The sequence below is a fragment of the Carettochelys insculpta genome, chromosome 26 (assembly GCF_033958435.1).
Source record: "Carettochelys insculpta isolate YL-2023 chromosome 26, ASM3395843v1, whole genome shotgun sequence".
NCBI classification, from domain to species: domain Eukaryota; kingdom Metazoa; phylum Chordata; order Testudines; family Carettochelyidae; genus Carettochelys; species Carettochelys insculpta.
Genome location: NC_134162.1, coordinates 9485463 through 9498550, shown reverse-complemented (window position 1 = coordinate 9498550; position 13088 = coordinate 9485463). Strand labels below are relative to the sequence as shown.

The window sequence follows — 13088 nt, the reverse complement described above, 5'->3', positions numbered from 1 at the left end:
ACTGGGAATCACTAGGATAGGGATAGAGAATAGGACAAGAAGATCTCATATCACCTCTCTATAAATCCATGTATACCCACACCTTGAATACCGACTACAGACCTGGTTGCCCCATGCCAAAAAAGATAAGCCTGGGACATTTCAGCTTGGAAAAGAGATGACTAAGGAGGATATAATAGTTGGGTGTGGAGAGAGTACATAAGGAAATGTTTTTTACTCCTTTTCATAACTCCGGAACTAGAGGTCACCAAATCATATTAATAGGCAGCAGGAGGAGCCTGTTTTCTCCTGGGATTTCTGCGCGGCACACAGTTACAGAGGGGTTAGTGCCGGCTTGGGGGGCAAGTGCGTGTGTGGAGGTTTGTTTGTAACTTCCAGTTCTGCTGCAGAAACTGTTGCTTTTTATCTTGTGCTGACAGTCTTTGTGGTCCAGCTTAAGCCCTTCTTCACTACCAGTGACGTGGTTCCAGCCACGGAGCAGCCATGGCCTTAAGCCACAAGTGGGCACCCTGCAGCCCATCGGAGTTCTGTGTGTGGCCCACAAGACATTGTTTTCACACTTGCCCCCTGTGAGGGCTGCCAGATTCTGCTGGTTTCCATCTAGAGGTGACTGGGGAGGGGAGTTCTGGGGGGGGGGCGGAACCAGTCATATACCCCTGCCCCCTTCCCATCCCTGCTCTGCCCACACCCCCTGCTCCACCCTTGCCCACCTTTTCCTCCAGAAGTACTGTGCCACTCACAGTGAGTGCAGGACTGTCCCCACACTCAACAGAACTGTCAAAAAAAAAAAAAAAAAAAAGCAATCAAGTAGCACTTTAAAGACTAGTAAAATAATTTATTAGGTGAGCTTTTGTGGGACAGAACCACTTTTAGAAGTGTGTCTGTCCCACGAAAGCTCACCTAATACATTATTTTGCTAGTCTTTAAAGTGCTACTTGACTGCTTTTTGTTTTGATAGTGTATAGATTAGCACGGCTTCCTCTCTGTTACTATTCAACAGAAGTGGTGTGGCATTGACAGTGAGTGGGAGGGGGCGGGAGGGAGGGGCTGCTGGGAGGGTGCATGTAACCCAGTGCACATTCCCCATGTGTTGGCCCTGTTTCCAGCTGTGTAGTATTTTTCTTACCAGTATTACTAACACACACAGGTAAAGCCAGGGCAGGGCACATGAAGTGAAGCGCATGCTGATCACATACCACACTGAGCGTCAGAGCTGGGTGCTCCCACTTCAGCCAGTCAAAGGGCTGCTAAGCTCAATTGGCACGCCCTGCAAATTCTAGGGATGCAAGCAGAGCTACCCCATGCCAGGAGGCGTCTTGGTTACAACCATCTTGTGGCCCGTTGAAATGGAGGGCAACTTGTGTGGCCCACTCAGTAGCTTAGCTTGCCCATCGCTGTCTCAGGGCTAAGTTCCCTTGTTAGTGGAACTTAGCCCTCCCAGAGGGGTGATCTTGTTGAACAGTTGTGCACAGAGAGAATTTTTATGAAGGCTCGTATGGCCCATAGAGGGCAATACATCCGTGCAAATAGCGGTAATGCATCAGTGCAAATACGTCACACATTTGCAGCTAAGGAGATGATGTCATTGGGAAGTCGTTTTCATATTTCGCCTTGGTCAACTCACTAGAGATGGAGCTGAATTGAAAAGGAATCAGAAAGGCCGAGACCTAATAAACCTCCTCTCCTTTCACTAGGCAGATATGTAAACATGTGACAGATTATAGTATGTTGTATCTCCGGGCAGTGCCAAGCAGCATGCTGGAGCGTCACAGCAGTGTGTTTAAAAAGTTTCATGGCTTACGTCAGCCATTCGGCAGGGACTGTGCATTCCCTGCCGTGGGCGGGATCCCAATAAGGATGTTATGGTTAATAACTGAAAAAGCTGGCACTCGTAAGGAGCGTGAGCTTCCCGTGAGCCATTGTATACTCAGCACTGTGAAATGATCATTGAATACACAGAGCTGCTGCCCGCTGAGACGGACTAGGAAAGTGACCTGTCTGGTTTTACTGCCCAGGCCGGGTGACCCGTAGAAGGTAAACTGCACACCAGCTACCTGTCGGGTGAGACCCCAGTAGATTTCACAGTTTAAAGAGGGTGGGCCAGGGTCACTGAATGGATGGGGGATTTTGAGTTGGCATGACATCGGTGACTGAGCAATGGGACATGCTTCACCCTGGCCTAATACTGGTTATGGTGCTTTGTTCTCAAAGGCTCAGCCTTTGAAATAAGACCCTTAAAAGCAAAGCCCTTTGGCTCCTCTGCCTAAGCGAAGCTGTTTTAGCGACAGTGGGTTGCCCCGTTATCTTGGGTCTGTGTTTTCCCTGGTTGGTTTCTTGCTCCCACACCCCCTCAGAAGTAGCTGCATTTCAGAGGTGCTGATACACTTTTCAGAGCAGGGAGTACATTTCCAATGGAAGGCACTGTGTACCATATGTGTAAGTTGGTTCTAACCTGTTCAAAGCAGGCTGGTCTTATGGGCTGGGACTCAGGAGAGCTGGGTCCAATCTGTGTGGCCTTGGGCATGTTACTTAATTTCTCTCTGCCTCACTTTCCCCTCCCTCTTCTGTAAAATTAAGATCATCATCTTTCCTTTCTCTCCTCCTTTGTCTTGTGTGCTTCGACTGGAAGCTATTTGGGGCGGTGGCTCTCATGACAATGGAACCTCAGCGTTACAAACAACTTGGAAGTTGAAGTTATTTGCAGCTCTGAGATGCTCATAACTGAACAAAACATGATTCTTTCAAAAGCTGACAACTGAACACTGACTTCCTGCAGCTTTGGTACTTTACAGAAGAAAAATGCAGCTTTTTAACCTTCTGAATTTAAAGGAAACAAGCACAGAAACAGCCTCCTTACCTTGTCAAAACTTTTTTTTCAAAGTTTCCCATTTTTTTTGGTAGTTTGTTTAACACATTGTATTCTGTTTGCTTTTTTGTGTTCTTCTGCTTGGTTGTGTACTTCTGGTTCCAGATGCGATGTGTGGTTGACTAGTCAGTTTGTAATGCTAGTGTTCATAACTCTCAGGTTCTGTCGTGTATGTGTTTATAGAGCACCTGGCATAACGGGCCTCAATCTTCTTTGAGGTCTCTCTGTGCTCCTATAATACAAAATATCATAACCAGATTAAATAGAGGAGACGTTCCAGTACCTATGAAACTGGCCAGTTATCAGGAGGTTGCAGAGGCCAGCAGCATTGATTAGGAAGGCAACAACCACTTTTGGGAGAGACACATCCCCTTGTCCCAGGTCACAGGGAGGATGGGGGATATGTGTATCATGTGTGGGAAGCTGTATCAGTATTCAGCCCTGTATCCATCAGTACTGATGATGCTGGAACATGAAATGGCAGCTCGGGAGCTGCTCCCCAGCAGCTGTGTGTGATTTAAAGGAGAGGGGAGGAATTAAGAACAAGCGGTCCCTCCCCTTCAAAAGCCCTGTGTAAAACTAAGAAGGATGCAGAGGCAATCATTTCTGCAGTGACATCCATGGCTGTTCCTCCATTGCTGGCCTGGCTGCCACGCACTGGTGGTTAACCTGACACTCGGATCCACATTGGGTGGACATGAGCAAATCTCCCTGCATCTCCCAGGGCCTCTGGGTTACACATGTTCCAGATGCAGCGTGTTCTGGAGCAACAAGAGTGATAAGCAGGGCCATCCTGACGGGGGAGAGGCAGGAACCCAGAAACTGTGACCCGGAAACCGTGGTCACAGTGAATTAACTGATTCGTACACAGTGACGTGTAAAGCTGACGGCCCCGTGTCATCAGCAGATGGGAGTGAACCTGGGACCCATGCGCTGTTCCCTCTCTGAAACTGTAGAGCAGACTTTGCTCTCTCTTCTCGTGGTCTCGGCCTCTGGGTTCCACATGTTCGCCTGTAGGTGGTTTTCTATCTCTTGTCTGCACAGATGCAGCGTATTCTGGAGCAACAAGAGGGATAGGCAGGGCCATCCTGACAGGGGAGAGGTAGGACCTGCAACCCTCCCCATCAGTGCCCCAGGTGCAGGACCCAGGGCAACCCCTCTGCACCGCAGGCCCCAGCTCTCCCCTGCTCCACCCCCACCCTGCCCCCTTTCCTGACCAAGCAGGCTGGGGATTGACTGTGGACAGGGTGTGGTGGTGGCAGTGGCAGCAGCAGCAGTGGCCTCCTCTGACCCCTCACTCACCACATGGGTAGCACAAGAGGCTCCCTGCTCTGCTGTGCCCCTCCGCACCCTCTGGACCCACTGAGCCCTGCTTCTCCACAGGCAGTGGGAGGGCATGGCGGAGCGGAGCAGAGCAGAGCAGGAGGGCAAGCAGTGGTGACCCCTGTAGCCACCACGGCTGCATCCTGCCCCAGGTAATCCTGCCCCCACCTATCCTTCGGATGCCAGGGTAGCTGCTGGCACAGGGCCACCCCGGTTCCTCCTATGAATGGGACAGCTCTGGATTAACCCTCCATCCTCCAGCCCTGCCTGCTCCCCATTGGCCTGGGTCATGCAGGAGGTCTGATTTGATGAACATGGTCCCTTTTGGCCTACGGGTCTTTGTCTCCCTGCCCAAGGGTTGTAGCTGGAAGCTTAGCAGTGCTGCATGAGCTGTGGCCTGTCCCTGGGGTGCTGGCTTGGTTTGAAGGTCTTCCGGGAAGGGACGGCTTCTCGGAATTACCCAGCGGAATGCGGGGGGGGCGGCAGCACTGCCGATTGGTCGGTTACGCGTGACAGCGCCCCCCCCACCCCGAGTTCTGTGGCAGTAGCATAGCGAGGTGCTCGCAGCCCTGTGCTGCAATCCAGGCAGCGGGAGTGAATCCTGGGTGATGTAAGCCAGCTGGTATCCCGATCGCTACTTCCTTGTTTGGAGGTTTCTTTCAAATGTCACTGCTTCATTCCCCCCTCGCTGCCTCCTCCAGCTGATACTGCTAACCGTGGGGAAGGACTGAATTGTGCTTTTTAAAGTGCCGGCCTGAGGCAGACAGTGAGTTGCAGGGTCAGCCACCTTGCTGTCTGCCTCCAGTGCTTTCCCTTTAAGGCTGGGGCTGCATAGGTTTTGTGAACCCTAACAATTTCCCTCTGTGAGTGAGGCTGTGACTCTAGAAAACACTCCCTTGCAGCTGTCTGACTGCCAGGCTGTGTTCCCTCTAGTTATTTCCATCCATGTGCGGAATAAATTTTGTTATGAGCACCAAGGCATATGCACCACCACCAGAGGTAGAAACGCACACTCCTGGCTCTGGGTGCTCTGCTGACCAGCTGGGTGACATTGGAATGCCTCTCACCCAGGCACTCAGCTTACAGGGAACCCTGCTCCCAGGCCTATTCTCTTACCACTAGGCCACGCTCCCATCCTAAAATGATACTGCTGTGCCTTGGCAGAAGCAAGAATGACTAGCTTTGGGGAGGAACATAACACTGCATTAGAACTGTCTGAAGGTGAGGGACTAAAAAGGAGCAGCAGTATGCGGGACCCGTTTAATAATTCCCATTCCATGACCCAGTAAACATCTGCTCAGCCTGTCAGCAGTTTACTCGTTCTGTCGAATGGCTCCCATCCCCGTAGCAGGCGCCTTCCCTCACAGAGCTGCTGACTGCTCCAGTGTGGGATGATTACTCCAGGGAGGGGCCAGAGGAGCCAAGTGTCTCTTCCTGAAAAACAAACCCCATAACCTTCCGCTTTTCCCCATCAGCCTCACCGAGGGCTTCTCCCTTGTACCCAAGAGGGTAGGGTCAGCCTGCAGCATAAATTCTCCTCCATCTGCACCTGACGCATGAGTGTGTGTGTGTCAGAGTCTCTGCCCTTCACCTTTCTCTCCTTGGGGATTTTTTTTATCCTTCACTCCATGCTCGCCGTGCCTGCTGGCAGCTCCTGCACGCAAGACTGCAAGCATTGTTCAGTTTGAAGGATGAGCCTGGACGGAGAGAGAGACTAGATCCCGCAGCCTAGAGAGAACAGGCGCCTCTCTCTCCTTACGTGCGCCCAGGAATAAAAGAGAGGGCAGGAGCGGGAAGCTAATACGACCAGAGCTGAACTCGAAGGAATCAGACAAGCTGACAATGAGGATGGAAAACGTTTTAGTTCACCCACTCCGTCTCCCTGCCACGGCAGGGTGGTCCCCAGGGTACATTGCCTAGTGCCATAGAAGAGCCACTGGAGTGGCAGGACGGCTTACCTCTCTCCTCTGGGATGGTGGCCGCTGGGGATCACTGCTGAGCACAACACAGGGACCTGTGACCATGCTAAAGTTCCGGGCAGACCGTCGGGCCAGGTAGGACTCACCTGGTGAGAACAACAGGGCTGGAGAGGGCAGAGGGAGCCAGCCAGGAAGGCAGGTGCAGTTCGTTGCCTTTGGGGAGCTTTGCTTGGGGGTGTGTGTTAAGAAGTGGAGGAGGGAACTTCAGCTTGGTCAGTGACTGCTGCATTGCAGTGCTTGGGTAGGAGACGCTTAACTCAGGAGTTTGGAGAGCCAGGTCTGTGCTGGGAGAGGAGTTGTTTCAGGAGGTTCCCAGGAAGTGACTCGGCTCTGGAAGGACCTGGGGAAGCTGAAGGAGGGGGGGTGGGTGGGAGGAAGGAGGCAGTTGAAGCTGCAAAGAGCTATCAAGGTTGGCAGCTGGGGGAAGGAGGGGCGGGATGAGAAAGAGATGTGCCTGATGAGAAAGAGAAACCTGCTGCTGGCTGTCAGAATGAATGAACGGCTGATGAACAGGCACGCTGAGAACCCGAAGGGTTACCTGTCCACACCCCTTAATTCTGACAGCACTGGAGACATCAGCTTTGCTAAAGGGTCCCTCTTGTATCCAGGGGCAGAAATGCTTGTTGGTGCTTCCCTTTGAAAGGACATTTCCTGCCAGCTGGAGTGGGGCAGAGGGAAGGTGTCACTGCTTAGGTAATGCTGCAGGATCTTTCTAAAACCCCTGGTTTTTATGGGATTATTTTTAAAACCGGGGGCACCCCAGAGCAACCAAAACACCCGTACCCTCTCATTCCTAGTTAGAAGAGTAGCAGTAAGGAAGTGGGGTTGCTTAAGGATGTGAATTTCTTTGTTAAATTCAGCATCCTGATTTATGATGGCCCAAGGTGGGGAATGAGATTTCCCCCTCTTTCATCTGGGGCATGTTCTAACGAAAGCCCTGCAAGTTAGCCGACGGTGTCTGGGGGGAAAAGCAACTGAAAGAGAGAAGTGTTAGGTGAGAGTACTGGGGTTGGGGCAGTAAAGGAGATATACAGGCAGCACTCCTTGCAGCAGGGATCCTGCCAGCCAACATAATCCCCTCCAACTTTGGCCTTATCCCAGGCCTGCAGGTGAAACTTGCAAGTGACTGGGCGGAGGGCTGAACTGGGGCATGGCAGCTGTTTTTCTTGCTCCTACTACCCCCGGTCTGCTGACTTTAGGCCGTGTGTGGTTGTTGGCATGGTGACGTCATTGGTGGATTTTCATCGCACAATTGCCCGGTGCTCGGCTGTGCTGCTTGTCAGAGCTCAGCTGCTGTGATGAGGGAGACCACATTCTGTGCAGGGAGCTGCATGTAGGTAGCTGGCGTCTTCCTAGGACCTGGAGGCCAAGGAGGGGTGACAATTACATTGCCGACGCGCTCTGTTCTCTAGAGGAACACTGCAAACCGCCATTGAACAGGGTCAAGCAAACCTGGTACTGAACTTGTACTCATGCCTTAACCTCCATTTCTAAGTCACCCAGGTGAGATCCAGAATTGTAGCACAGCCTACGTCTGTAACCTGCTGAGCACTGGGGTTCTGCATCCTGGCTGCTGAGAGCCTGATTCAAAACCCACCAAAGTCTTTAGGAAAACTCCCCTGGACTTTTGTGAGCTATGGGTCAGGCCCTACCTGAATGTGTAGAAGGTAGCTTGTCATGCTGCCTCTACTGGGATGAGAAGGAGCTTGCGGGTTGAGCGGTTCTCCATTGCTTTGCCCCTCCTGCAGCCATCCACACCCGAGTGGGGGAGGATAAAATGTGGCCATTCCCAATCCAGAGCGTTTTAGAGTCTGTCTGCGTGTGGGAGTGGCACTGGATTAAATGGAAGTACGATGTTACACTGGTATAGTTTAGTGGGTGGGTACTCGTATTGGTTTAAACCTGGTTTTTGTTGGTTTAGCAGACGAAAGGCACAAGCTAGGCCATGATAAACCAGCCTGAGCATCCAGAGGCAAAGATGCCTTGATTGAACTAAATAGCTTTAGCAAAAAGGGTACAGCTTGTTACAGGAGGGCTTTGCATTCTCTGTACACAGATGCAAATGGCTACAAAGGTACAAGGCAGGGAAGATTCAGACCCTGGATGGCTCCATCCACACTAGGAAATTGGGAAATCTAACTCATAACAGGTGGAAACTGTACAGGGCATTTAGCACTCAGCAGCACAGTTGGAAAAGCTCCTGAACTCTGCCCCTTTCTATATTATAATCCAGCAGGAAGAAAACTAATTTAGGATGTAGCCTCTGTTCATGGATCTTCCCTGTGAAAGCTCCTGTGGTGGCCTTTACAGTGCCACAGGACTGCTTGCTATTACAGAATCCATGAGTGACCTTGGACAAGTCATGCAGTCTCTCTGCATGTTGGGAGTGAAAGTCCTGCCCACTTGTCAGGGGTGTAGTGAGAATGCCTGCACTGAAGACAAGAACTTTAACAGGGTTCAAACAAAACCCTAGATAAATTCATGGAGGATAGATCCGTCAGCACTGATTAGCCAGGATGGGCAGGGGTGGTTTCCCTAGCCTCCGTTTGTCAGAGGCTGGGAATGAATGACAGGGAAGGGGTCCCGTGATGATTGCCTGTTGTGTTCATTCCCCCTGGGGCATCTGGCATCGGTGGCACTGTCAGCAGACAGGATACTGGGCTAGATGGACCTTTGGTCAGATGCAGCATAGCCGTTCTCATGTTCAACTCACACACGTTGCAGAATCAAGCTCGTAGTGATGCAATTCCACCTCTAATTATAAACAGGCTTCCCATGTGCCGTCCAGTCTCCCTAATTTGCACTTAATAGGGCTGCAGGGCCATTACTATTGTGACTGGGGCAACCAGGAAGAAAAGCAGCAGGCTAAGTAGAATTACGTCAGCGGTGAGCTTTTCCCACTTCAGAACAGCGCACCAGAAAATATTACTGAGCTAATTTGATTGTTTCATGTTCCTGTCTCCTCAAGTCACAGTCGATGTTCTGTGACACGTCCTGCAAGGCTAATGAGGTCTCAGCCATCGGGCCCCCTGGCACAGCACTCTATTCTGCACACCTTGCGGGGGAGCACAGATGACGTTGGCTGCACTGATTCTGCAGCGTGTGGCCTGGCGAAGGGAGGCTGTGCTGCAATTTGTCATTCATGAAGGGTGGCAAACCCATACACATTTCAGTGTGACAACTCACACCCTGTTGTGGTGACAAGGTTGTGCCCTCTGCCTGGATCCGCCCATGATCTGGGCTTGGCCACCTCTGCTTTGATCCTTCACAAAACCCCCTGCAGTTGGCGTGTAGTCTGGGGACAAAGGTAAAGGGGTATTTCCTCTGATTTTATTGTGTCTGTTTTCCGGCACCATTCTGCCCTACCTGCAGGGCTGTCAGAAGCTGTCATCTCATCTGCTTCCCCCCAGCTGGTAAGAATATAAGAATGGCCACACTGGGTCAGACCAAAGGTCCATCCAGCCCAGTAGCCTGTCTGCCGACACTGGCCAGTGCCAGGTGCCCTAGAGAGGGTGGACCAAAGACAATGATCAAACGATTTGTCTCCTGCCATCCATGTCCAGCCCTTGACAATCAGAGGCCAGGGACACCATTCCCACCCTTAGCTAATAGCCTTTTATGGACCTAACCTCCATGAATTTATCAAGCTCTTTATTAAATTCTGTTATAGTCCTAGCCTTCACAGTCTCCTCCAGCAAGGAGTTCCACAGGTTAGCTATGCGCTGAGTGAAGAACTTTCCTTTATTAGCTTTAAATCTGCTACCCATTAATTTCATTTGGTGCTCTCTAGTCCTTGTATTATAGGCACAAGTAAATAACTTCTCCTTGTTCACCCTCTCCACACCTGTCATAATTTTATATATCTCTATCGTGTCCCCCTCTTAGTCTCCTCTTTTCTAAACTGTAAAGTCCCAGTCTCTTTAGCCTCTCCTCCTAGGGGACCTGCTCCAAGCCCCTAATCATTTTAGTTGCCCTTTTCTGAACTTTTTTCAGTGCCAGGATATCTCTTTTTAGGTGAGGAGACCACATCTTCACACAGTATTCAAGATGTGGGCATACCATAGATTTATACAGGGGCAGTAAGATACTCCTTGTCTTATTTTCTAACCCTTTTTTAATAATCCCTAACATCCTATTTGCCCTTTTGACGGCCTCTGCACACTGCATGGATGTTTTCAAGGAACTATCCATGATAACTTCAAGATCTCTTTCCTGATTAGTTATAGCTAAATTAGCCCCCATTGTATTGTAAGTATAGTTGGGGTTATTTTTCCCGATGTGCATTACCTTACACTTATCCACATTACATTTCATTTGCCATTTTGTTGCCCAGTCACTCAGTTTGCTGAGATCTTTTTGAAGTTCTTCACAGTCTGCCTTTGTCTTGACTATCTTGAACAGTTTAGTGTCGTCTGCAAACTTTGCCTCCTCACTGCTCACCCCCTTCTCCAGATCATTTATGAAGAAATTGAACAGGACTGGTCCTAGGACTGATCCTTGGGGGGCACCACTAGTTACCCGTCTCCATTTGGAAAATTTACCATTTATGCCTACCCTGTTTCCTGTCTTTTAATCAGTTCTCAGTCCATGAAAGACCCGTCCCTCTTACCCCATGACAACTGAATTTACATAAGAGCCTTTGATGAGGTACCTTGTCAAAGGCTTTCTGGAAGTCTAAGTATACTATATCCACTGGATCTCACCTCTCTGTACGTTTGTTAACACCTTCAAAGAACTCTAAAAGATTAGTGAGATACGATTTCCCTCTGCAGAAACCATGTTGACTTTTGCCCATCAAATTATGTTCTTCTATGTGCTTGACAATTTTATTCTTTACTATTGTTTCAACTAATGTGCCTGGAACTGACATTAAACTTACCGGTCTGTAATTGCCAGGGTCACCTCCAGAGCCCTTTTTTAAATATTGGTGTCACATAAGCTATCTTCCAGTCATTAGGTACGGAAGCAGATGCAAAGGACAGGTTCAAACTAGTGTTAATAGTTCTGCAATTTCCCATTTAAGTTCTTACAGAACCCTTGGATGAATGCCATCCGGTCCCGGTGATTTGTTAACATTAAGTTTATCTATTTGTTCCAAAACCTCCTCTAATGACACTTCAATCCGGGACAGTTCCTCAGTTTCATTTCCCGCAAAAAATGGAGCAGGTTTAGGACTCTCCCCAAATCCTCAGCCGTGAAGACTGAAGCAAAGAAATCATTTAGTCTCTCCGCAATGGCTTTATCATCTTTGATTGCTCCTTTTGTATTTGGATCATCTAGGGAACCCTCTGGTTTTTTAGCAGGCTTCCTGCTTCTAATGTATTTAAAGAACATTTTGTTATTACTTTTTGAGCGTCTGGCTAGCTGTTCCTCAAAATCTTTTTTGGCTTTCCTTATTACAGTTTTACACTTAATTTGGTAGTGTTTATGTTCCTTTCTACTTACCTCACTGGGATTTGCCTTCCACCTTTTGAAAGATGCCTTTTTATCCCTCACTGCTTGTTTTACATGGGTGTTAACCCATGGTGGCTCTTTTTTCGGTCTCTTAGTGTGTTTTTTAATTTGGGGTATACATTTCATTTGGGCCTCTATTATAGTGTCTTTGAGAAGCTTCCATGCAGCTTGCAGGGTTTTTGTTCCACTCACTCTGGCTTTTAGTTTCTGTATAACTAACCTCCTCATTTTTGCATAATTCCCCCTTTTGAAATTAAATGCCAGAGTGTTGGACTGCTGAGGTGTTCTTCCCACCACAGGAATATTAAATGTTATTACTTTATGATCACTAGTCCCAAGTGGTCCTGTAATAGTGACCTCATGGACCAGATCCTGTGCTCCACTCAGTACTAAACCAAGAATTGCCCCTCCACTTGAGGGTTCCCATACCAGCTGGTCCAAGAAGCAGTCGTTAATGGCATCAAGAAATCTTATTTCTACATCTCGTTCTGATGTAACACGTACCCAGTCAATATGGGGGTAATTGAAATCCCCCATTACTATTGAGTGTTTTATTTTGGTAGCCTCTCTAATCTCCCTTAGCATTTCAACATCACTATCACCGTCCTGATCAGGTGGTCGATAATACATCCCTACTGCTATATTCTTAGTAGAGCTTGGAACTACTGTCCATAGTTATTCTAGGGAACATTTTGATTCATTTAAAATTCTTATTTCATTTGATTCTACGTTATCTTTCACATACAGCGCCGCTCCGCCACCCACACGGCCCATTCTATCCTTCTGATATATTTTATATCCTGGTATGATTGTCCCCCATACATTGTCTTCATTCCACCAGGTTTCCGTGGTGCCTAATATGTCAATTTCCTCCTTTAATACAAGGTACTCTAGTTCACCCATCTTATTAGTCAGACTTCTAGCATTTGTGTAGAAGCATTTCAAAGATTTGCCTCTGCTTATTTGTCTTCCCATCCCAGCTGTATTAGATTCTTTTATATGTGATTGTCTGTCTGAGCTAGCCAGTTGTTTGGTATCTCCCCTCCTCCCTTTTTCACTAAAGCCTAGAGTCTCTCTATCGATGGATTCTCCTCTAAGAGGAGTTTCTGTCCGATCCACGTGCTCTTCTGCACCAATCAGCTTTCCCCCATCTCTCAGTTTAAAAACTGCTCTACGACCTTTTTAATGTTTAGTGCCAGCAGTCTGGATCCCCTTTGATTTAGGTGGGGCCCATCCTTCCTGCATAGGCTCCCCCTCTCCCAAAAGTGTCCCTAGTTCCTAACCAATCTAAACCCCTCCTCCCTACACCATCGTCTCATCCACGCATTGAGACTCTGTAGTTCTGCTTGCCTACCTGGCCCTGTGCATGGAACAGGAAGCATTTCAGAGAATGCCACCTTAGAGGTCCTGGATTTCACTCTCTTTCCTAGCAACCTAAATTTGGCCTCTAGGACATCTCGCCTACC

At 49.0% G+C, this 13088-nt stretch overlaps 1 protein-coding gene across 13 annotated transcripts in view; it reads left to right on the top strand.

Moving 5' to 3' along the window:
• PLEKHA6 (pleckstrin homology domain containing A6) overlaps positions 1 to 13088 on the top strand; it is a 94599-nt gene that overhangs the window by 28989 nt on the left and 52522 nt on the right. For 5 of the 13 annotated variants that reach the window (XM_074977704.1, XM_074977696.1, XM_074977705.1 and 2 more), the window contains exon 1: positions 5651 to 6243. The exons of 4 other annotated variants lie outside the window; for them this stretch is intronic. In XM_074977704.1, coding sequence (XP_074833805.1) covers positions 6212 to 6243 — 32 coding nt within the window. In that variant the 5' untranslated portion in view covers positions 5651 to 6211. Of the gene's footprint in view, positions 1 to 2011; positions 2035 to 5649; positions 6244 to 13088 lie in introns of those variants that run through there. 4 more of the 13 variants (XM_074977697.1, XM_074977695.1, XM_074977694.1 and 1 more) reach the window with 2 other exon arrangements.